Source organism: Heterodontus francisci, chromosome 36 (assembly GCF_036365525.1).
Source record: "Heterodontus francisci isolate sHetFra1 chromosome 36, sHetFra1.hap1, whole genome shotgun sequence".
Taxonomy (NCBI): Eukaryota; Metazoa; Chordata; class Chondrichthyes; order Heterodontiformes; family Heterodontidae; genus Heterodontus; species Heterodontus francisci.
Window position 1 is genome coordinate 45,941,771 of NC_090406.1, and position 25,491 is coordinate 45,967,261.

Genomic DNA, 25,491 nt, shown 5'->3' on the forward strand with positions numbered 1-25,491 from the left:
TCCAGGTATTAGTCTAGTGAACCTTCTTTGAACTGACTCCAACGCATTTACATCCTTCCTAAATAAGGAGACTAATACTGTACACAGTACTCCAGATGTGGTCTCACCAATGCCCTGTATAGCTGAAGCATAACCTCCCTACTTTTGTATTCAATTCCCCTCACGAAAAACGATAACATTCTATTAGCTTTCCTTATTACGTGCTGTACCTGCATACTAACCTTTTGCGATTCATACACTAAGACGCCTTGATCCTTCTGCATCTCAGAGCTCCACAATCTCTCACCATTTAGGTAATATGCTTCTTTGTTATTCTTCCTGCCAAAGTGGACAACTTCGTATTTTCCAACATTATACTCCATTTGTCAGATTTGTGCCCATTCACTTAACCTATCTATAACCTTTTGCAGCCTCCTTATGTCCTCTTCACAATCTACCTTCCTACCTATCTTTGTGTCATCAGCAAATTTAGCAACCATACCGTCGGTTACTTCATATAAGTCATTTATATTTATATTGTAAAATGTTGAGGCCCCAGCACAAATCCTGTGTCACTCCACTCATTACATCTTGCTAACCAGAAAATGACCCATTTGTACCTACTGTCTGGTTTCTGTTAGCTAGCCAATCTTCTATCCATGCCAATATGTTACCCCCTACACCATGAGCTTTTATTTTTTGCAATAACCTTTGATGTGGCACCTTATCAAATGCCTTCTGGAAATCTAAGTACAATATATCCACTGGTTCCCCTTCATCCACAGCACATGTAACTTCCTCAAAGAACTCCAATAAATTGGTGAAACATGATTTCCCTTTCACAAAACTATGTTGACTCTGCCTGATTACCTTCAGTTTTTCTAAATGCCCTGCTATAATGTCTTTAATAATAGCTTCTAACATTTTCCCTAAACCAAATGTTAAGCTAACTGGCCTGTAGTTTCCTGCTTTCTGTCTCCCTCCCTTTTTGAATAAAGGAGTTACATTGGCTATTTTCCAGTCTAGTGGAACCTTCCCTGAATCTAGGGAACCCTAGACCCCTTTCTCACCTGGTCGTAACAGTGTTGTTGTTGGAGAAAGTGTTGTGAGCCAGGCTTTGGTGATTATCTTGTCTGTTGGGGAGGGTCGTGAGCTAGGTGTTGATGTTGTTGTTGGGGGAGGGGCTGTGAGCCAGGTGTTGTTGTTCGGGGAGGGGCTGTGTGCCAGGTGTTGTTGTCATTGGGGGGGGCCTTGAGCCAGGTGTTGTTGTTGGGGGAGGGGCTGTATGCCAGGTGTTGTTGTAGTCATTGGGGGAGGGGTCTTGAGCCATTTGCTGTTGTTGGGGGAAGGGGCTGTGAGATAGGTGGTGTTGCTTTTGGTGGAGGGGCTGAGCCAGGTGTTGGTGTTTTTGTTGGCGAAGGGGCTGAGCCAGGTGCTGGTGCTGGTGTTGTTATTGGGGAAGGGGCGGTGAGCCAGGTGTTGGTCTTGTTGTTGTTGGGGGAAGGGCAGAGAGCCAGGTGTTGTTGTGGGAGGAGTTGAGCCAGGTGTTGTTGTTGTTTTTGGGGGAGGGGCTGTGAGCCCGGTGTTGTTGTTGGTAGAGGAGGGACTGTGAGCCTGGTGTTGTTGTTGGGGTCAGGGTTGTAAGCCAGGTGTTGTTGTTGTTGGGGGTGGGGCTGTGAACTAGTTGTTGTTGGGGTGGTGCTGAGCCAGTTGTTGCTGTGAGCCAGTTTTGTTGTTGTTGGAGGCGGGGCTGTCAGCCTGGTGTTGGTGTTGGGGGAGGGACTGTGAACTAGTTGTTGTTGGGGGAGGGGCTGTGAGCCAGTTGTTGTTGTTGGGGGAGGGGCTGTGAGCCAGTTGTTGTTGGGGGCGGGGCTGTGAGCCAGTTGTTGTTGGGAAGGGTCTGTGAGCCAGTTGTTGTTGGGATGGGGCTGTGAGCCAGTTGTTGGGGCGGGGCTGTGAGACAGTTGTTGTTGGGGTCGGCTCTGTGTGGCCAATTGTTGTTGGGGGAGGGGCTGTGTGGCCAGTTGTTGTTATTGGGGGCGGGGCTGTGAGCTAGTTGTTGTTGTTGGGTGTGGGGCTGTGAGCCAGTTGTCATTGGGGGTGGGTCTGTGTGGCCAGTTGTTGTTGGGGTGGGGCTCTGTGGCCAGTTGTTGTTGTTGGGGGCGGGGCTCTGTGGACAGTTGTTGTTGGAGTTTGGGGCTGTGAGCCAGTTGTTGGGGGGCGGGGCTGTGAGCCAGTTGTTGTTGTTGGGGGATGGGGCTGTGAGCCTGTTGTTGTTGTTGGGGGCGGGGCTGTGAGCCAGTTGTTGTTGTTGGAGGCGGGGCTGTGAGCTTGTTGTTGTTGGGGGATGGGGCTGTGAGCCAGTTGTTGTTGTTGGGGGCGGGGCTGTGAGCCAGTTGTTGTTGGGGGATGGGGCTGTGAGCCAGTTGTTGTTGTTGGGGGCGGGGCTGTGAGCCAGTTGTTGTTGTTGGAGGCGGGGCTGTGAGCCAGTTGTTGTTGTTGGGGGATGGGGCTGTGAACTCGTTGTTGTTGTTGTTGGGGGCGGGGCTGTGAGCCTGTTGTTGTTGGAGGCGGGGCTGTGAGCTTGTTGTTGGGGGATGGGGCTGTGAGCCAGTTGTTGTTGTTGGAGGCGGGGCTGTCAGCCAGTTGTTGTTGGTGGTTCAGTTCCGGGAAGATGGCCGAGTACCAGGCGGTGCAGCGCGGCTCTTTACGGCTGAAAGGAGTGGCTGAGCTCGGCGTCAAGAAGTAAGGAAATGAAGCCGGGTTCCTGGGATGGCCTGAGGCCTGGGCTGGAACCTGAGCCGCGGCCTGGAGCTGAAGGTGGCCCGGGAGAGGGCCGCTGTTGTCAGGCCGGCCCCGTGTTTCCAGCCGGGAGATTTAATTCCCGTTTGCAGGATGATTGTGTGAGTCTTGATGCAGTTACTGACTGACAGGAGGCTTTGGGCAAATTCCAGGCTGATAATCCCGGGGTGGTACTGAGGGAGCGCCGCCGTGCCGGAGGGGCAGGACTGAGAGAGCACCGCACACAGTCAGGTTATTTAAATATCTCGCCCAACTCTGTCCTGGGCTTTTGGCACACTGGACATTGCATCTCCCTTTATAAGTAGTAAAGGCTGAATTTTTCTGTGGCGGGGCATCTAATGGTGTCTGTCATTACAGTTGCTTTTTGTACATGTGGAATGTTCTATTTTATTTACATGCCAAATTGGAGAAAGTGTGAGCTGATAACGTTCCAGGGAAGGGAATCTGGGATCTGAGTGAAGAGGCCAAACAACCGACTGTGTCCTTTACCAATCAGATTGAAGGATGGTGAACGATTAGATTGAGAGAGGGAGGAAAAGGGGCAGAAAGGGGAATTTTAAAAAAGTTTACTTTTTTATAATCTCCCACAAGTTAAGACCTGAAGGAATGAGATTCCACACTTATGATAGCAAACCTTCAGTGTCAGAGAGGTTGTTTGGCAGTAATTAACACTTGTTGCATCGTTAACAGGATATTTAGTCTTGAAAGACCTGACTTAAGTTTGTGAAAGAAATAAAATGATGTGACTTAACTTTGTGCGGCAAGTTTAGTTCATAACTATTGCACAAATGTGGCACACTCATGCCTTTCTTGTATTTGGAGCTGAGGCAGACAGTGCAATATTTTGATAATTGGGTTAAATCACGCCTCTGTTTTGTGCCTGAACTTGTTTCATTTGGGCATAAATAATGAACAGCATTAGCCTTGATATTATTTTGGACAGCAAAATCTGGCCTATTATTTCATTTCTCTGGAGTGTATAAATGTATAACTACTATTGAGGTTTTACAAATACTTGGAGAGCACAAGGAGAGCCAGATTTGGTGTTCAGTCTGTTTCTATGCCTAAGCACTGAATTGTTATCTGGGAGACTGGCCAGAGCTTTAGCATTCCAACTATTCCAAAATTGTTTACAGTTTTCCCAAAATACATCTTCAGATTTGTGGTGTTCATAGTAAAATTCCTGGGGCAGTGATGGGACCATGGGTAGATGTTCTGGAACTGAAGCTGTATTCTCCAGCTTGCTGCTTTAAATGATTTTTTTTTTTTACCCTTGTGCTTTCTGTGGAATTTGTGTCTGTTTCCGGGGCTTAAACTGAACAGCGAAGCTCCTTCCTCTCCTCCCTGTCTGCCTGCTCCTCTCATTATAATCCTGTCTCTCCACTGATCTGTGCACCTCATTTCCTTCACAATCTCAGATTTCCAAGACAGATGCTATAACTGGACACTTTTGTTATTTTCAATAAAGGAAGAAAAAGAAGAGTAAGGAAAGCAAGAAAATGCTGGAACAGATCACCTCGAATCAGCAACAGCATGCAGTGAGGGAGGAGGCGGGAGAACATAAGCGAGTGACCGTGGACAAAAGAACTCCAGCACAGAAAGCGTTTGATAAGATGCAGGAGAAGCGGGTGAGCTGTCACATCCTGCGAGTTTAAAAAAAATCCAGAGATTGCTGGAAATCCATAGCTGGTCAGTCTGTGTCTGTAAAGAGTACAAAACAAGTTAATGTTTTGGGTGTGAGCCCTTCATCAGTATAGGAAAGTACAGAAGATCTGGAACTGAATGAGAAGCAATGGGGAAGGGGAGGGGTGACATTGGGTAGAATGCACAGAAAAAGGTATATAGTATCAATTGTGTGCTCTTATCTCCCAAAGGAATTATTTTCTTATTCTTAGGATGTAGGCATTGCTGGCAAGGTCAGCTTTTATTGCCCATTCCTAATTGCCTTAAACCGAATGGTTCACTCGGCCATTTCAGAGGGCAGTTACGAGTCAGTCATATTGCTGTGGGTCTGGAGTCTCGTAGGCCAGACTGGGTAAGGGTGGCAGATTTACTTCCATGAAGGACATTAGTGAACCAGATGTGTTTTTAATGACAATCCACCCGTTTCAGGATTCACCATTACTGAGACTTGCTTTTTATTCCAGATTTATTTATTTAACTGAATTTAAATTCCCCAGCTGCTGTGGTAGGATTTGAACACATGTCTCTGGATCATTAGTCCATGCCTCTGGATTACTAACTCAGTAACAAAACCACAGTGCTACCATACACCTAAAATGAAAAGGCATGAATGAATAAAGGGAAGGGAGCAGCGAACTGTCACAGGAAGGGAATGGGACGGCAGAAGAAAAAATCTGCAAACTGGTGCAATCTGAGATTAAAAGCTAGAAAAAGCTAGAAGCAGCCAGTGTGGCTCATCAGAAAGACGGGCCTTAACCCTGGGTGAACACCACCCTTTCCCTCCCCTAGCAGAACCCATGTATGGCCTTCCCACTAGCTAGAGCCCTAGGTGCAGACCCTCCTCCCCCATTACTGGCCAGAAGCATGTTCTGATAAAAGGTCTACACTTAGCCAACTGGCCTCTCTCAAACCTGCCTGTGGAATCTACCCCCTGGCTGCCCCAGTCCCCTGCTTCCCCTTTCACTTTGTTCCCTACCCTAAGAAATTGAGTGATCTAGTTATGGTTTGAAGTTCTGAAGTCAGTATTTGGAGCCAAGGAGTGGGGTAGCCAGGATACTGCTTTAAACTGCGTCTGACAGGTATAATCTGAGAGGGAATGAATGGCCTGAGCTTTTAAGTAACCTGGTACTGAGCATCGTTCTGATCTCTGAGATATGCAGTCAGTTAGATAAGACATGACTAGACTAAATGTACGTCTGTTGAACTAAACACTCTGAGCTAATGGCAGTAGATCACCAAGACCCTGAGCAGCCAGGGGCTTCAAAAAAAGAGCAAAATTCTGCAAAAGCTGGAAATGTGAAAAACCAAAAAATACTGGAAATATTCAGCAGATCAGCCAGCATCTGTGGAGACAGCAGATTAGTTAACATTTCAAGTATGCACCCTTGAGTAAAACGGGAAGAAATTCCAGGTGAACAACATTTAAAAAGGAACAAAACAAGGGAAAGGGGAATAAAAGCAAAATACTGCGGATGCTGGAAATCTGAAATAAAAACAAGAAGTGCTGGAAATACTCAGCAGGTCTGGCGGCATCTGTGGAGACAGAAGCAGCGTTAACGTTTCAGGTCAGTGACCCTTCTTCAGAAGGGGAAAACCTCAATCTCTGTCTCTTGTGCACATGCTTGCGTGTAAAATGCTTAAGTAGAGAACAAGAAAAGTTTAAATTGGAGAAGTGATGATGTGAGAAATGCCAATATCACACCTGGCATTTCATTGCCTTCTGTTCTCTACTCCAGCTCCCTCTCTGCACCTTGTTTTGGTCCTTTCGCAATGCTGTGCATAAGTCAGAGTGGCAGGTGTCTGTCTCCTCCCACCTACGCTTCGCATTGTAGAGATTGCGGCTCTAGTCCTTCTCACTCTCTTCGTAGAATCACAGAAATTTACAGAATGGAAGGAGGCCATTCGGCCCATCATCTCTGCACCAGCTGATAAGTCAACATCCGGCCTAATCCCACTTTCCAGCTCTTGGTCCATAGCCTTGGAGGTTGCGACACTTCAAGTACATATCCAAGTACTTTTTAAATGTTATGTGGGTTTCTGCCTCTACCACCTTTTCAGGCACCCTCTGGGTGAAAGAAATTCCCCTCAAATCCCCTCTAAACCTCCTAACTCTGACCTAAATCTATGTTCCCTGGCTATGGGTCCCCCAACCAAGGAGAATAGGTCCTTCCTATCCACTTTTATCTAGACCCTTCATAATTTTATACACTTCAATTGGGTCTCCCCTCAGCCTCTTTTTTTCCAAAGAAAACAAACCTAACCAATCCAATTTTTCCTCATAACTAAAATTCTCCAGTCCCGGCAACATTCTTTTAAATCTCCTCTGTACCCTCTCTAGTGCAATCACATCTTTCTTATAGTGTAGTGATCAGAACTGCACGCAGTACTCCAACTGTAGCCTAACTGGTGTTTTTTACTGTTCAGACATAACCTCCCAGCTCTTGTATTCTATGCTCGGCTAATGAAGGCAAGTACATACGAACATGTGAATTAGGAGCAGGAGTAGGCCCCTCGAGCCAGCTCCACCATTCAGTAAGTTCATGGCTGAACTGATTACTCCACATTTCCACCTACCCCCAATAACCTTTCACCCCTTGTTTATCAAGAATCTATCCATCCCAGCCTTAAAAATATTCAAAGACTCTGCTTCCACTGCCTTTTGAGGAAGAGAATTGCAAAGATTCTCAACCCTCAGAGAAAAAATTTCTTCTCACGTCTGTCTTCTTCGGTTTCCTCCCACAGCCAAAAAGACTTGCAGGTTGATAGGTAAATTGGCCATTATAAATTGCCCCTAGTATAGGTAGGTGGTAGGGGAATATAGGGACAGGTTAACGTGGTAGAAATATGGGATTAGTGTCGGATTAGTATAAATGGGTGGTTAATGGTCTGCACAGACTCGGTGGGCCGAAGGGCCTGTTTCAGTGCTGTATCTCTAAATGGGTGACCCCTTATTTTTAAACAGTGACCCCGAGTTCTAGATTTTCCCACAAGAGGAATCATCCTTTCCACATCCACCCTGTCAAGACCCCTCAGAATCTTATATGTTTCAATCAAATCGGCTCTTAGACTTCTGAACTACAGCGGATACAAGCCTAACCTGTCCAATCTTTCCTCGTAAGACAGTCTGCCCATTCCAGTTATTAGTCTAGTAAACCTTCTCTGTACTGCTTCCAACACATTTGTATCCTTCCTTAAATAAGGAGACCAGTACAGTACGCAGTACTCCAGATGTGGTCTCACTATTGCCCTGTATAGCTGAAGCATAACCTCCCTATTTTTGTATTCAATTCCCCTCTCAATAAAACAATTACATTTATTAGCTTTCCTAATTACGTGCTGTACCTGCATACTAACCTTTTGCAATTTATGCACTAGGACACCCAGATCTGCGTCTCAGAGATCTGCATTCTCTCACCATTTAGATAATATGCTTTTTAATTCTTCCTGCCAAAGTGGACAATTTCACACTGTCTCACATTATACTCCATTTGTTAGGTCTTTGCCCACTCACTTAACCTATCTATGTCCCTTTGTAGCCCCCATATCTCGTCTTCACAAGTTACTTTCCTACCTATCTTTGTGTCATCAGCAAATTTAGCAACCATACCTTCAGTCTCTTCATGTAAGTCATTTATATAAATTGTAAAATGTTGAGGCCCCAGCACAGATCCCTGTGGCACACCACTTATTACATCTTGCCAAACAGAAAATGACCCATTTATGCCTACCCTCTGTTTCCTGTTAGCTAGCCAATCTTCTATCCATGCCAATATGTTAACTGCTACACCATGAGCTTTTATTTTCTGCAATAACCTTTGATGTGGAACCTTATCAAATGTCGTCTGGAAATCTAAGTACACTACATCCACTGGTTCCGCTTTATCCACAGCACATGTTACTACTTCAAAGAACTCCAATAAATTGGTGAAACGTGATTTCCCTTTCACAAAACCATGTTGACTCTGCCTGATTACCTTGAATTTTTCTAAGTGCCCTGCTATAACGTCTTTAATAATAGCTTCTAACATTTTCCCTATGGCAGATGTTAAACTAACTGGCCTGGAATTTCCTGCTTTCTGTCACCCTCCCTTTTTGAATAATTATATGTGCTGTTTTCCAATCTAACGGAACCTTCCCCGAATCTAGGGAATTTTGGAAAATTAAAACCAACACATCAACTAACTCACCAGCCACTTCTTTTAACACCCTAGGATGAAATCCATCAGGACCCGGGGACTTGTCAGCCTGCAGCTCCAACAATTTGTTCAGTACCACTTCACCGATGATTGTAATTTTCTTGGGTTCCTCCCTCCCTTCCATTTCCTGACTTACAGCTAATACTGGGATGTTACTTGTGTCCTCTATAGTGAAGACCGATGCAAAATACCTGTTCAGTCAATCTGCCATCTCCTTATTATCCATTATTAATTCCCCAGACTCACTTTCTATATGCTCACTTTGTAAACTCCTCTTTTTAAAAAATATCTATAGAAGCTCTTCCTATCATTCTTTATATTCCTAGCTAGCTTTCTCTCGTACTCTAATTTTACCTTCCTTTTCAATCTTTTAGTCACTCTTTCCTGTTTTTTATGTTCTGTTTTATATTTATGCACAATTATATGCTTTTTCTTTAAGTTTGATACTATCTTTAACTTTTTAAGTTAACCACGAATGGCGGGTCCCACCCTTGGAATTTTTCTTTCTGGTTGAAATGTGTCTATTCTGTATATTCTGAAATATCCCCTTAAATGTCTGCTACTACGTCTCTATTGAGCTATCCCTTAACCTAATTTGCCAGTTCACTAGCTAGCTCTGCTTTTATGCCCTCATAATTGGACCCACTCTTCTCTCCCTCAAACTGAATGTAAAATTCAATCATATTATGATCGCTGCTATCGAGGAGCACCTTAACTATGAGGTCATTAATTAATCCTTTCTAGTTGCACAATACCAGGTCTAGTATAACCTGCTGTCTGGTTGGCTCCACAATGTACTGTTCCAAGAAATTATCCCGAAAATATACAATGTACTAGGCTACCTCTGCCCATCTGATTTTTCCAGTCTATATGTAGGTTAAAAACCCCCATAATTTTCGTTGTACTTTTCTGACAAGCTGCCATTATTTCTTCCTTTATACCCTGTCCTACAGTGTGGTTAATGTTAGGTGGTCTGTACACCACTCCCACAAGTGACTTCTTGCCTTTATTATTTCTCAACTCTACCCAAACTGCTTCTACATCCTGGTTTCCTGAACTTGGGTCATCCCTCTCTATTGCGCTAATAACATCATTAATTAACAGAGCCACCCCTCCATCTTTACCTAGCTTCCTATCCTTCCTAAATGCCATGTACCCTTCAATATTCAGGTCCCAATCTGTCATCCTGCAGCCATGTCTCTGTAATGACTATCAGATTTTACTTATTTATTTATATTTGAGCTCTCAGTTCATCTGTTTTGTTTCGAATGCTACTTGCATTCCGATACAGAGCCTTTAGTTTTATCCTTTTATTATTTTTGTAACCTCTAGCCTTATCTGTTGATTTACTCTTCGATTTGTACACTCTGTCCCTTCCTGTCACCGTCTGTTTATCATTTCCCATATTAATACCTTTCTCTCTTGCCTTGTCTCTACTCCTTGATTTACCATATCTTCCCAAATTTGATCTCTTGCCCCCGCTATTCAGTTTAAAACTCTCTCTACCCTAGCTATGCGGCTTGTTAGAATACCGGCCCCAGCACGGTTCAGGTGTAGACTGTCCCAACGGTACAGCCACCGCTTTCCCCAGTACTGGTGCCAGTGCCCCATGAACCGGAAGCCACTTCTACCACACCAGTCTTTGAGCCATGCATTAATTTCTCTAATCTTATTTGCCCTGTGCCATTTTTCACATAGCTCAGGTAATAATCCAGAGATTATTACCTTTGAGGTTCTGCTTCTTAATTTGGCACCAAGTTCCGCATACTGACTATGCAGAAGCTCCTTCCTTGTCTTGCCTATGTTGTTGGCACCTACATGGACCACAACAACTGGATCCTCCCCTTCCCACTAGAAGTTCCTCTCCAGCCCTGAGCAGATGTCCTGAACCCTGGCACCGGGCAGGCAACACCGCTGTCTGGGCTCTCGCTGTTTGCTGCAGGGAGCACTGTCAATCCCCCTAACTATATGGTCCCCTACTACCACTACATTCTTTTTTTTTCTCCCTCCACTTGAATGGCTTCCTGTGCCATGGTCAAGTTGCTCATTCACCCTTTAGCCCCCACTCTCATCCAAACAATTGAAAGAACCTTAAACCTGCTGGACAATCACAAAGGCTAAAGCTCCTGCACTCCTGCCCTCTGGGTCCCCTTACCTACCTCAGCTGCAGCCACACTCTCCTGTCCCAGACCACTGATCAAATCAGAAGGCCCTATCCTAAGGGGTGTGACCGCCTCCTGGTACAAAATGTCCAGGTAACTTTCCCCCTTCCTGATGTATCGCAGTGTCTGCAGCTCAGACTCCAGTTTAATGACTCTGAGCCGAAGCTCTTCGAGCCGCAAACACTTAATGCAGACGTGTTTGCCCTGGATCACGCTGGCATCCAGGAACTCCCACATGCTGCAGCTGTGACACATCACCTGTCCTGCCGTCCTTAATGTGTTTTAATTATCTACTAAATTATTTTATTCAAATATTTATTTTTTCCTTTTTTTATGTATTTTATTAAGCTTACTACTAGTTCCGTTACTATTGTAAACGTTAGCATTAGAATAGACCTTAACAACTTAGCAGATACTCACCGAACAGGCAGCTACTTCTCCAACCAATTACCTACCTGCTTGCCTGTGATGTCACACTTGATTTTATGGAACAAGCTCATTCTGCTGAATAGAGGATCTGATAGGATAGTCTCTCCCAGCACTCCGTGCTCTTTTCAGTGAAGTCTCTCCCAGCACTCCGTGCTCTTTTCAGTGAAGTCTGTCCCAGTACTCCGTGCTCTTTTCAGTGAAGTCTGTCCCAGCACTCCGTGCTCTTTTCAGTGAAGTCTGTCCCAGCACTCCGTGCTCTTTTCAGTGAAGTCTGTCCCAGCACTCCGTGCTCTTTTCAGTGAAGTCTGTCCCAGCGCTCCGTGCTCTTTTCAGTGAAGTCTCTCCCAGCACTCCGTGCTCTTTTCAGTGAAGTCTGTCCCAGCACTCCGTGCTCTTTTCAGTGAAGTCTGTCCCAGCGCTCCGTGCTCTTTTCAGTGAAGTCTGTCCCAGCGCTCCGTGCTCTTTTCAGTGAAGTCTGTCCCAGCGCTCCGTGCTCTTTTCAGTGAAGTCTCTCCCAGCAATCAGTGCTCTTTTCAGTGAAGTCTCTCCCAGCACTCAGTGCTCTTTTCAGTGAAGTCTCTCCCAGTACTCCGTGCTCTTTTCAGTGAAGTCTGTCCCAGCGCTCAGTGCTCTTTTCAGTGAAGTCTCTCCCAGTACTCCGCGCTCTTTTCAGTGAAGTCTCTCCCAGTACTCAGTGCTCTTTTCAGTGAAGTCTCTCCCAGCACTCAGTGCTCTTTTCAGTGAAGTCTCTCCCAGTACTCAGTGCTCTTTTCAGTGAAGTCTCTCCCAGTACTCTGCTCTTTTCAGTGAAGTCTCTCCCAGTACTCTGCTCTTTTCAGTGAAGTCTCTCCCAGCACTCAGTGCTCTTTTCAGTGAAGTCTCTCCCAGCACTCAGTGCTCTTTTCAGTGAAGTCTCTCCCAGCACTCAGTGCTCTTATCAGTGAAGTCTCTCCCAGCACTCCGTGCTCTTTTCAGTGAAGTCTGTCCCAGCACTCCGTGCTCTTTTCAGTGAAGTCTGTCCCAGCACTCCGTGCTCTTTTCAGTGAAGTCTGTCCCAGCACTCCGTGCTCTTTTCAGTGAAGTCTGTCCCAGCACTCCGCGCTCTTTTCAGTGAAGTCTGTCCCAGCGCTCCGCGCTCTTTTCAGTGAAGTCTGTCCCAGCGCTCCGCGCTCTTTTCAGTGAAGTCTGTCCCAGCGCTCCGCGCTCTTTTCAGTGAAGTCTGTCCCAGCGCTCCGCGCTCTTTTCAGTGAAGTCTGTCCCAGCGCTCCGCGCTCTTTTCAGTGAAGTCTGTCCCAGCGCTCCGCGCTCTTTTCAGTGAAGTCTGTCCCAGCGCTCCGCGCTCTTTTCAGTGAAGTCTGTCCCAGCGCTCCGCGCTCTTTTCAGTGAAGTCTGTCCCAGCGCTCCGCGCTCTTTTCAGTGAAGTCTGTCCCAGCGCTCCGCGCTCTTTTCAGTGAAGTCTGTCCCAGCGCTCCGCGCTCTTTTCAGTGAAGTCTGTCCCAGCGCTCCGCGCTCTTTTCAGTGAAGTCTGTCCCAGCGCTCCGCGCTCTTTTCAGTGAAGTCTGTCCCAGCGCTCCGCGCTCTTTTCAGTGAAGTCTGTCCCAGCGCTCCGCGCTCTTTTCAGTGAAGTCTGTCCCAGCGCTCCGCGCTCTTTTCAGTGAAGTCTGTCCCAGCGCTCCGCGCTCTTTTCAGTGAAGTCTGTCCCAGCGCTCCGCGCTCTTTTCAGTGAAGTCTGTCCCAGCGCTCCGCGCTCTTTTCAGTGAAGTCTGTCCCAGCGCTCCGCGCTCTTTTCAGTGAAGTCTGTCCCAGCGCTCCGCGCTCTTTTCAGTGAAGTCTGTCCCAGCGCTCCGCGCTCTTTTCAGTGAAGTCTGTCCCAGCGCTCCGCGCTCTTTTCAGTGAAGTCTGTCCCAGCGCTCCGCGCTCTTTTCAGTGAAGTCTGTCCCAGCGCTCCGCGCTCTTTTCAGTGAAGTCTGTCCCAGCGCTCCGCGCTCTTTTCAGTGAAGTCTGTCCCAGCGCTCCGCGCTCTTTTCAGTGAAGTCTGTCCCAGCGCTCCGCGCTCTTTTCAGTGAAGTCTGTCCCAGCGCTCCGCGCTCTTTTCAGTGAAGTCTGTCCCAGCGCTCCGCGCTCTTTTCAGTGAAGTCTGTCCCAGCGCTCCGCGCTCTTTTCAGTGAAGTCTGTCCCAGCGCTCCGCGCTCTTTTCAGTGAAGTCTGTCCCAGCGCTCCGCGCTCTTTTCAGTGAAGTCTGTCCCAGCGCTCCGCGCTCTTTTCAGTGAAGTCTGTCCCAGCGCTCCGCGCTCTTTTCAGTGAAGTCTGTCCCAGCGCTCCGCGCTCTTTTCAGTGAAGTCTGTCCCAGCGCTCCGCGCTCTTTTCAGTGAAGTCTGTCCCAGCGCTCCGCGCTCTTTTCAGTGAAGTCTGTCCCAGCGCTCCGCGCTCTTTTCAGTGAAGTCTGTCCCAGCGCTCCGCGCTCTTTTCAGTGAAGTCTGTCCCAGCGCTCCGCGCTCTTTTCAGTGAAGTCTGTCCCAGCGCTCCGCGCTCTTTTCAGTGAAGTCTGTCCCAGCGCTCCGCGCTCTTTTCAGTGAAGTCTGTCCCAGCGCTCCGCGCTCTTTTCAGTGAAGTCTGTCCCAGCGCTCCGCGCTCTTTTCAGTGAAGTCTGTCCCAGCGCTCCGCGCTCTTTTCAGTGAAGTCTGTCCCAGCGCTCCGCGCTCTTTTCAGTGAAGTCTGTCCCAGCGCTCCGCGCTCTTTTCAGTGAAGTCTGTCCCAGCGCTCCGCGCTCTTTTCAGTGAAGTCTGTCCCAGCGCTCCGCGCTCTTTTCAGTGAAGTCTGTCCCAGCGCTCCGCGCTCTTTTCAGTGAAGTCTGTCCCAGCGCTCCGCGCTCTTTTCAGTGAAGTCTGTCCCAGCGCTCCGCGCTCTTTTCAGTGAAGTCTGTCCCAGCGCTCCGCGCTCTTTTCAGTGAAGTCTGTCCCAGCGCTCCGCGCTCTTTTCAGTGAAGTCTGTCCCAGCGCTCCGCGCTCTTTTCAGTGAAGTCTGTCCCAGCGCTCCGCGCTCTTTTCAGTGAAGTCTGTCCCAGCGCTCCGCGCTCTTTTCAGTGAAGTCTGTCCCAGCGCTCCGCGCTCTTTTCAGTGAAGTCTGTCCCAGCGCTCCGCGCTCTTTTCAGTGAAGTCTGTCCCAGCGCTCCGCGCTCTTTTCAGTGAAGTCTGTCCCAGCGCTCCGCGCTCTTTTCAGTGAAGTCTGTCCCAGCGCTCCGCGCTCTTTTCAGTGAAGTCTGTCCCAGCGCTCCGCGCTCTTTTCAGTGAAGTCTGTCCCAGCGCTCCGCGCTCTTTTCAGTGAAGTCTGTCCCAGCGCTCCGCGCTCTTTTCAGTGAAGTCTGTCCCAGCGCTCCGCGCTCTTTTCAGTGAAGTCTGTCCCAGCGCTCCGCGCTCTTTTCAGTGAAGTCTGTCCCAGCGCTCCGCGCTCTTTTCAGTGAAGTCTGTCCCAGCGCTCCGCGCTCTTTTCAGTGAAGTCTGTCCCAGCGCTCCGCGCTCTTTTCAGTGAAGTCTGTCCCAGCGCTCCGCGCTCTTTTCAGTGAAGTCTGTCCCAGCGCTCCGCGCTCTTTTCAGTGAAGTCTGTCCCAGCGCTCCGCGCTCTTTTCAGTGAAGTCTGTCCCAGCGCTCCGCGCTCTTTTCAGTGAAGTCTGTCCCAGCGCTCCGCGCTCTTTTCAGTGAAGTCTGTCCCAGCGCTCCGCGCTCTTTTCAGTGAAGTCTGTCCCAGCGCTCCGCGCTCTTTTCAGTGAAGTCTGTCCCAGCGCTCCGCGCTCTTTTCAGTGAAGTCTGTCCCAGCGCTCCGCGCTCTTTTCAGTGAAGTCTGTCCCAGCGCTCCGCGCTCTTTTCAGTGAAGTCTGTCCCAGCGCTCCGCGCTCTTTTCAGTGAAGTCTGTCCCAGCGCTCCGCGCTCTTTTCAGTGAAGTCTGTCCCAGCGCTCCGCGCTCTTTTCAGTGAAGTCTGTCCCAGCGCTCCGCGCTCTTTTCAGTGAAGTCTGTCCCAGCGCTCCGCGCTCTTTTCAGTGAAGTCTGTCCCAGCGCTCCGCGCTCTTTTCAGTGAAGTCTGTCCCAGCGCTCCGCGCTCTTTTCGGTGAAGTCTGTCCCAGCGCTCCGCGCTCTTTTCGGTGAAGTCTGTCCCAGCGCTCCGCGCTCTTTTCGGTGAAGTCTGTCCCAGCGCTCCGCGCTCTTTTCGGTGAAGTCTGTCCCAGCGCTCCGCGCTCTTTTCAGTGAAGTCTGTCCCAGCGCTCCGCGCTCTTTTCAGTGAAGTCTGTCCCAGCGCTCCGCGCTCTTTTCAGTGAAGTCTGTCCCAGCGCTCCGCGCTCTTTTCAGTGAAGTCTGTCCCAGCGCTCCGCGCTCTTTTCAGTGAAGTCTGTCCCAGCGCTCCGCGCTCTTTTCAGTGAAGTCTGTCCCAGCGCTCCGCGCTCTTTTCAGTGAAGTCTGTCCCAGCGCTCCGCGCTCTTTTCAGTGAAGTCTGTCCCAGCGCTCCGCGCTCTTTTCAGTGAAGTCTGTCCCAGCGCTCCGCGCTCTTTTCAGTGAAGTCTGTCCCAGCGCTCCGCGCTCTTTTCAGTGAAGTCTGTCCCAGCGCTCCGCGCTCTTTTCAGTGAAGTCTGTCCCAGCGCTCCGCGCTCTTTTCAGTGAAGTCTGTCCCAGCGCTCCGCGCTCTTTTCAGTGAAGTCTGTCCCAGCGCTCCGCGCTCTTTTCAGTGAAGTCTGTCCCAGCGCTCCGCGCTCTTTTCAGTGAAGTCTGTCCCAGCGCTCCGCGCTCTTTTCAGTGAAGTCTGTCCCAGCGCTCCGCGCTCTTTTCAGTGAAGTCTGTCCCAGCGCTCCGCGCTCTTTTCAGTGAAGTCTGTCCCAGCGCTCCGCGCTCTTTTCAGTGAAGTCTGTCCCAGCGCTCCGCGCTCTTTTCAGTGAAGTCTGTCCCAGCGCTCCGCGCTCTTTTCAGTGAAGTCTGTCCCAGCGCTCCGCGCTCTTTTCAGTGAAGTCTGTCCCAGCGCTCCGCGCTCTTTTCAGTGAAGTCTCTCCCAGCGCTCCGCGCTCTTTTCAGTGAAGTCTCTCCCAGCGCTCCGCGCTCTTTTCAGTGAAGTCTCTCCCAGCGCTCCGCGCTCTTTTCAGTGAAGTCTCTCCCAGCGCTCCGCGCTCTTTTCAGTGAAGTCTCTCCCAGCGCTCCGCGCTCTTTTCAGTGAAGTCTCTCCCAGCGCTCCGCGCTCTTTTCAGTGAAGTCTCTCCCAGCGCTCCGCGCTCTTTTCAGTGAAGTCTCTCCCAGCGCTCCGCGCTCTTTTCAGTGAAGTCTCTCCCAGCACTCAGTGCTCTTTTCAGTGAAGTCTCTCCCAGTACTCTGCTCTTTTCAGTGAAGTCTCTCCCAGTACTCAGTGCTCTTTTCAATGAAGCCTCTCCCAGCGCTCCGCGCTCTTTTCAATGAAGCCTCTCTTGCTCTCCGAGCTGTTTTCACCTTCAGGGATTTCTGTAGTTGCACTCCAACATCCCTCTGTCCTCTACACATCAGTATCCTACCATTTATTGTGTATTCCCTTGCTTGTCAGCCTTCGTAAAATGCATTCCCTATCACTTTTCGGATTGAATGCCATTTGCTACTGTTGCATCCACCTGACTGGTCCATTGATATCTTCCTACCGTCTACAGCTACCTTCTTCATTATCAACCATCCAGCCAATTTTTGTATTGTCTGCAAACTTCTCATATATACCACAAAAAGCAAGGGACCCAGTGCTGAGCCCTGCAAAACCTCCCTGGAAGCAGCCTTCCAGTCACAAAAGCACCCATCCATTTGCTTCCTGCCTCTGAGTCATTTTTGGATCCAACTTGGCACTTTGATTTGGATCCCATGGGCTTTTTAACTTTTGTGACCAGTCTGTCACATGGGACCTTTATCTTTCTGCTTTTTAATTTCTTGCAGCAAATTGAAAGGATCCTGAAGAAGGCATCAAAAACTCACAAACAGAGTGTGGAGGTAAGATGTTAATTTTCTGCAGCTTAAATACAAATGTCTTATTGATATTTCAAATTCTGAAGTTTATTTTGATTTGAAGCTTTTGCAGAAACATTGCAAAAAAGTCAGATTTGTTTTGTCTTCAGAATCTCCAAGAGAGGAATTGTTACTGAATTTAGTAATGGGAAATGAACCAGAGCAAATGAGAAGTAAGGATAGGGAAACATCTAGGCAATAGCGATCACAGTATAACGAGGGTTAAAATAATAACTGAGACAGCCATAGGTAAGACAAAGACCAAAGTCATAGATTGGAAGAATGCTCATTTTGAAGGGATGTGAATAGAATGAGTGAAAATAAACTGGAAAAGAATTTGACAAAGCGAAGAAAAGGATGATCAATAGAGTTCAGAAGAAACATTTTCCACTAAAACTAGAACAGACTGGTCAGTAATGACACACCTAGGATGAATGAAGAGATGACGTCAGAATTGAAACTAAAGTAAGAGAATATAGACAATGAAGAAGAAGATGGCAAAAAATATGAAGATAGAATAGAAAAACAAAAAGCAGAAATAAATTAAGGTATACAAAAAGAAATAGTAAAACATTCTACAGACCATTAACTAATGAGAAAGCAGCTTAGGGATAGGGCCACTGAGAGATGCGCACAAATTCACACAGGTAATGACAGTAAAATGGCAGAAATATTGAGTAATTTGCCTCCGTGTTTAACGGAGTGGACTTGGCATTAGAAGAAGAAATCAAAAAAGTTGTAAAGACATTCAAGGTAGAAGGGAGGAAGATAAAAGATAAACTGAACAAATTTAAGGAAGGATCAAGCTCCAGGTCTGAATGGACTGTATCCATGCATATTGAAAGAAGTTAGGGAAGAGATAGCAGAGACACTATTACATAAACACTCATTAGAAAAGGGAACAGTGCCAGAGGACTGGCAGATGGGTAATAAATTATGCACTTCAGTAGGAAGAATAGAACAGCAGAATATTTTTTTAAACAGAGAGACTGGATAATGCTGGCATGCAGAAGGATTTGGTGTCCTTGTAGGCAATCACCAAGTCAGTATACAGGTGCAACAAGCAATTAGGAAGGCTAACGGTTTGCTAGTATAAATAAAAACAGAAAATACTGGAAATAGACAGCGGGTCTGGCAGCATCTGTGGAGAGAGAAACAGCGTTAATGTTTCAGGTCTGACCTGTTCTGATGGAAGGTCACAGACCTGTAATGTTAATCCTGTTTCTCCATCCACAGACCTGCTGAGCATTTCCAGCATTTTCCGTTTTTATTTCTGATTTCCAACATGCACAGTATTTTGCTTTTGTTTTGAAATGGTATGCTAGCCTTTATTTCAAATGGGTGACCTACATTGGCTCCCAGTTAAGCAACATCTCGATTTTAAAAATTCTCACCATTGTTTTCAGAATACCTCCATGGTCTTGCCCCCCTCTCTATCTAATCTGCTCCAGCCCCACAACCCTCTCAAATATCTACACTCTAATTCTGGCCTCTTGAGCATCCACAGTTTCAATTACTGCACCATTGGAGTCCGTGCTTTCAGCTGCCAAGACCCTAAACTCTGGAACTGCTTCCCTAAAGCTTTCTGCCTCTCTTTCCTCCTTTTTTAAGATGGTCCTTCAAACCTACCTCTTTGACCAAGCTTTTGGTCATCTGCCTTAATGTTTCCTTATGTAGCTCAGTGTCAGGTTTTGTTTTATAGTACTCTTATCATCGAATGTTTAGGGCACAGAAAGAGGCCACTTGGCCCATCGAGTCTATACCAGCTGAAAAACGTTCCACCCATTCTAATCCCATCTTCCAGCATTTGGTCCATAGCCCTGCATATTACGGCACTTGAGGTGCATATCCAGACTCCTTTTGAATGAATTCTGCCTCAACTACCTTTTCAGGCAGTGAGTTCCAGACCTCCACCACCCTCTGGGTGGAAAAACATTTCCACATCTCCCCTCTAATCTTTCTACCAATCACTTTAAATCTATGCCCCCTAGTCACTGACCTCTCTGCTAAGGTGAATAGACTCTTCACCTGCACTCTATCCAGGCCCCTCAAAATGTTGTACATTTCAATCAGAACTCCCCTCAGCCTTCTCTGTTCCAAGGAGAACAACCCCAGCCTATCCAATCTTTCCTCATAGCTGCATTTTTCCAGTCCTGGCAACATCCTTGTAAATCTCCGCTGTACCCTCTCTAGTGCAATTACATCCTTTCTGTAATGAGGTGACCAGAACTGCACACAGTACTCAAGTTGTGGCCTTACCAATGATTTATACAGTTCCAGCATAACCTCCCTGTTCTTATATTCTATACCTCGGCTAATAAAAGAAAGGATTCCATATGCCTTCTTAACCACCTTATTGACCTGTCCTGCGACCTTCAGGGATTTGTGGACATTTACCCCAAGGTCCCTCACTTCCTCTACACCTCTCAGTACTTTTCCGTTAATCGTGTATTCCTTTGCCTTGTTTGACCTCCCCAAATGCATCACCTCCCACTTCTCCGGGATGAATTCCATTTGCCACTTTTCTGCCCATCTGACCAGACTATCAATATCTTCCTGCAGCCTACAGCTATCTTCTCTATCTACCATACGGCCAATCTTTGTCATCTGCAAACCTTTTGATCATGCCCTTACATTTACGTCCAAATCATTAATATATACCATAAAAAGCAGGGGACCCAGTTCTGAGCCCTGTGGGACGTCACTGGAAACAGCCCTCCAGTCGCAAAAACAGCTGTCAACAATTACCTTTGGTTTCCTGCCACTTTTTGTATCCACCTTGCTGCTTTTCCCTGGAACCCATGGGATTTTATTTTTTTAACCGGTCTGCTTTGTGGGATCTTGTCAAAAGCCTTGCTGAAATCCATGTAGACCACATCAACTGCATTACCCTCATCTAACTTCCTTGTTACTTCTTCAAAAAATTCGATCAAGTTGGTCAGACAAGTTCTTCCCTTAACAAATCCATGCTGACTATCCTTGATTAACCTGTGCCTTTCTAAGTGACAGTTTATCCTGTCTCTCAGAATAGATTCCAATAATTTGCCCACTACTGAGGTTAGACTGACTGGCCTGTAATTATTCGGTCTATCCCTCGCTCCCTTTTTAAACAGAGGTACAATGTTAGCAGTCCTCCAATCCTCCGGCACCACACCTATATCCAGTGAGGACTGGAAAATGATGGTCAGACCTTACGCTATTTCCTCTCTTGCTGCTTTTAACAGCCTAGGGTACATTTCATCCGCCCTGGTGATTTATCAACTTTCAAGGATGCTAATCCCGTTAATACTTCCTCTCTCCCTATGTTTATCACATCCAATACTTCACATCCCTCTTCCTTAACTACAATATTTGCATTGTCCCCCTCTTTTGTGAAGACAGACACTAAGTATTCATTAAGAACAACACCAACATCTTCCATCCCTACACATAGGTTACCTTTTTGGTCTTTTATGGACCCTACTCTCACCTTAGTTATCCTCTTCCTCTAAATGAATTGATAAAACATCTTTGGGTTCACCTTGATTTTGCTTGCCAATATTCTTTCATGCCCTCTCTTTGCTTTCCTAATTTCCTTTTTGATTTTACCCTTCCACTTTCTATACTCCTTTCGGCTTTCTGTAGTATCGAGTTCTCTGTGTCGTGCATAAGCTTTCCTTTTCTGCCTTATCTTACCCTGTAAGCTCCTTGACATCCATTGGGCTCTAGATTTGGCTGCCCCACCCTGTCTCTTTGTGGGAACATGTTCATTCTGAACCCCTTGAATCTCCCCTTTGAGTGCCTCCCATTGCTCTGATACTGATTTACCTTTATGAAGCGCCTAGGGACGTTATATAAATACAAGAGTAAGGACGTCTTTACCTAGAGAGTGGTAAGAATATGGAACCTGCTGCCACAAGGCGTAGTTAAGGTGAATAGCACAGATGCATTTAAGGGGAAGCCCGATAAGCACGAGGGAGAAAGGCATAGAAAGTTATGCTTATAGGGTTAGATGAAATCGAGTGGGAGGAGGCTCTTGTGGAGCATAAACCAGTTGGGCTGAATGCCCTGTTTCTGTGCTGTAGGCTCTAGATGCTGCTACCGAATTTCTTTGCAATTTATGTTGTTGTGTCTGATTTCCATCCTTGCATGGTGCTGTGCTTCCCAATGGCTGGAAACAGCTACAACCAACCCTTGCTCAGTGATGCGATTATGGCAGTACGCCTTAGATCTCTTCTATACTATTCATTCAAGGAATGCACTTGGGGCTAAATCAAACACTCTTCTGCCTTTTTTAGTCAGTCCTAAGAAACTTAAACTGTGAATGATGATCTCCATTCAGATGTGTTGCCATCAACCTACCCCTTCAGTCATGCAATCTTTGGAAAGGAAATAAAGTAGACAGCAACTGTCTGGCTTATTTATAAAGGGCTTGCAGCAGCAGCTGTTAAACCAGTAAATACTAGAAATACAGGTCCATCAGCAAATGAAAAGAGAAGTTAACATTTTGTATGTGAACTCCTCATCAAAATATTCATCACCTGACAACTACTGTGAGGATGTATCTGAGGAAAGAGAGGGTCCAGGGTTGGTGTAAACAGAATGCTGGGAGTATGTCTCCCAATATCAGGATGGTGATGTGGGGTTGCTGAATTTCATCTTGGCTGTCTCTGACCGATGCTTCTTTTATATTTCTGTGAAGCTATTTTGAAGAAAAATGTGAATTATAAAGTTTCCTTAAAGGCTCATGGGGCATTTTGAACCATAAGGGTTTTGAAGTTGCTAGGTTTTTTAAAAAATAATTCTTGGGATGTGGGAGTCGCTAGCAAGGCCAACATCTATTTCTCATCCCTAATTGCCCTTGAGAAGTGTTGGTGGGCCAACTTCTGGAACTGCTGCAGTCCGTGTGGTGAAGATACTCCCACAGTACTGTTCGGTAGGGAGTTCCAGGATTTTGACCCAGTGACAATGACAGAACGGCCAATACTTCACCAAGTCAGGATGGTGTGTGATTTGGAGGGGAGCTTGGAGGCAATGGTTAAAATTAGTTTGAGCTAGTGGCAAAGAGCCTACCTGGAGAAAGGCTGCAGGACTTTATATTTTTGAAGGACCCATTTTGAGAATACAGAGAGTTGAATTTTCCCTCCATTCCCTGCAAAATTGTTGCTTCCCTCTTGCCTAAAATGGAATCTAAGTCAAACTTAGCTTTGAACCATTACAGTTTATGCTGCCTGATTAGAGCTTTTGCTTTGCATTTTTATCCTTGTGTGTAAGCGAATCACTGACAGGAAGTTAACAATGTAAATTTGTCTTCATGTTATCTGCGCACATTCAGTGCCTGCACTATAGTTTGTGTTGAGCTGCTATTGCTATCGGAAATGAGCTGCAGTGTTGTCGCTGACAACCCAGCTAAGGGTAACCTGATGAAATCTATAGTGTCCCAGAGCTCGTGGTGAAAATGGAATATTGGGAATGAGGAGAGAACGTGTTGTATTTTGAATGAAGAGGATTAGCACAGTGACCTTCGATTCCTTGGGTTTTGGGTCTGGGCAGGCCAATGAAAGTGAGAATCTGTTCAGTATCTGCTGGCTGCAAGAGTCCTCCATGAACTGAGTATGGCTAACCTCAGCTCAGTTGCCAGTTATGGGCTGGTGGCACAAGGCACTAAATTGAGTCTGGATCTGCCCTCAAGCAATGTGGGTGTTGGACAAAGGCCTGGTGCACTGGGACTTCAGAGGTGTCCTTCTGACGAAGGCTTGGGGTATTCCATACTTAAAGCCTGCAGTGCTCCCTCCACCAGCACTGTGCCTCTCCTCTCACTACTGTAGCGCTCGCTCCACCAGCACTGTGCCTCTCCTCTCACTGTTGTAGCGCTTCCTCCACCTGGACTGTGCCTCTCCACCACTGTGCTCAAGTCTCCATGCCACAGTCACACTCTGAGGTTGGTCTCTTTGGGCAGTTACCTGAAATGCTCACTTGTAACATTTTTTTGCTTTTCTTGCAGGAGTTTAACCGACACCTGGATACCCTGACCGAACATTATGATATTCCCAAAGTCAGCTGGACTAAATGAGGAGCTGGAGGAAGCTTTTGCACATATTTTTGTTGGGATTCCTCTTTTTATTTTGTGTATTCTTTTCATCTGCAGTAAATTAAAATAGATTGATAATCTCTCTACTGACTTGTCTGTGAGGAAGAGACCTGAACTACTGCTGATGGATCTGTCAGCAGTGTACCACTTGTAAATATAATATCCCTGTTGACCTCGCTCTTGTGGTTATATGTTACCTGATTCCAGAGGAAGGTAATGGATAGGTACACGTACACTGAACACCTCTGCAATGTTGGATATGCAAAACTGATAGCTGATCATGTGACTTCAAGCGAGTGAGATACTTGCCTTGGAGTCAAGAGATGGATTATTTTGTGGCGGAGTTGCTCCTTTTATCTCTAACCCTTAGTAATCTCAGATCTTTTTCCAGATATGTATCACAGCATTTCGAGATGAATGTAGCCCGCCTGCTAGTCCTTGCACAAGTGGCAGGCACAGTGTATAATACAACTTCCCGTCTGTGCATAGCCAACAGCTAAATGTATTTTGAAATTGGTTTTAAGTATGAGTGGAGGGAAGCTCACAGGCAGAGGGAGGGAAATGGAGGCAGAGGAATTGCTGGGATGCCACAAGAGGTTTTGCAAAGGAGCCCGTTGATGTATCTTTCATTGTTGGTCGTGGAGTCTGGTCAGGTGATGTTGGACTGTAACAGCTGTGCTCAGCAGGAAGGTGGAGGAATTTAAAAAGTTGTGAGCCTCCTAGTTTGTATTAGTCAGTCAGACAGTGGATACTACTCTCTCTTTGCATATTTGAACTGCTGTGTGTTCTGCACTCAGGAGTGGAAATTTCAAATTGTAATGTTGGCATCTGCAGTTGGATTAATTCAGCTCTTGTTCTGTGGCTGAGCCAAGTTGGCTGTTGTACCCTGTCTGCGCTGATCTTTTATTGCTGCCTTCCTTCTTGATGTTTGAGACCTGCCTAAGGCAAAATAAAAACTCTGAAACCCACCACAGAAACATTTGTACTTTATTTAAAACACTAATGCAATCTAGGACAAGGTTTTGTGTGCACAGCTATCACTTGGCAGTCCCCAGTACCAGCTGGTTCACGTACGTCCTTTAGGGAAGGATATCTGCTGTCCTTAACTGGTTTGGCCTAAATTTGACTCCAGACCCACAGCAATGAGGTTGACTCTTAACTACCCTTTGAAATGGTCTAGCAAGCCACTCATTTGTTGAGGGCAGTTGGGGATGGGCAACAATTGCTGGCCTTGCCAGTGACACCCACATCTCATGAAAGAATAAAAAAATGCCAGTTACAAGTCATCGTTGAGATCAAGTGATGGGCAAGGTTAGTCACAATCAAAATAGAAGTGCAGGTATATCGAGGCTAGAATGGAACAGGAGAGGAATTGCAAATGTCTGTCCATGGGGCCATATGGATGTAGAATCCTGGCATAAGCTGTAGACTTCTGACGCTTCCTTAAAGAGTAAATCCTACTCACTGCCTGGGGACCCTACATTAAGTCACTGAACTTGTGCTGATAAATCATTGAGTTTGGAATCCTGGGCAAATTCTGCCCATCAGCAGTAATCATTTTGAAAGAAAGAACTTGCTTTTACATAGCACCTTTCATACCCTTGGGGTGTCCCAAAGTGTACTTCACAGTCAGCTGCTGTAATTCAGGCAAACATGGAAGCCAATTTGTGAACAATTAGATCCCACAAAGAGCCATGAGATAAATTGACCAGATAATCTACTTTTCGCGATGCTGGTTGAGGGATAAATGTTAAACTGGAGAAACTGTTCTTTGAACAGTGCCATTGAGTATGTCTACCAGATTAGGCAGGCAAAGTATTAATTTAAGGTGGTGTCTCCAACACTATACGACTCCCCCCTACTACACTCAAATCGCAGAGTGAGGCTTGAAAACACAACCTTCTGACTGGGGCAAAAGTGCTATCACTGAGCCAAGATTGGCACTTTTTGATTGGGTACCACTGTGGTACTTAATGTCCTTTAACACTTCATTACAATGCAATTTCCCCAAACGTTTATCTGATGATGCAAGCAAATCCAGTCAGGCTTTGTATTCAGCTTAAAGGGGCAAAAAAATTTGGGAGCACTTTTGATTTAACTCTCCCTCTTACTCTAAGAGAAGAAAATAAGCCTTGCCATGGATTTCTTTGAATATGTTAGAAGTCAATTTTATCAC

General features: G+C 46.6%; 1 protein-coding gene across 2 annotated transcripts; it reads left to right on the top strand.

Annotated features, from left to right (window-relative positions):
* Positions 1-2,592: 2,592 nt before the first annotated feature.
* On the top strand, positions 2,593-24,283 carry fam32a (family with sequence similarity 32 member A). Of its 2 annotated transcripts, none has more exons than XM_068015862.1 (4): positions 2,593-2,724; positions 4,250-4,409; positions 17,177-17,230; positions 23,229-24,283. In XM_068015862.1, exons 1-4 carry the CDS (start codon positions 2,654-2,656, stop codon positions 23,295-23,297), a joined length of 354 nt encoding a protein of 117 aa, XP_067871963.1. In that variant the 5' UTR covers positions 2,593-2,653; the 3' UTR covers positions 23,298-24,283. The 2 variants fall into 2 exon arrangements, with proteins under 2 accessions (XP_067871963.1, XP_067871964.1); XM_068015863.1 differs by lacking the exon at positions 2,593-2,724 and adding an exon at positions 2,731-2,882.
* Positions 24,284-25,491: the final 1,208 nt, after the last annotated feature.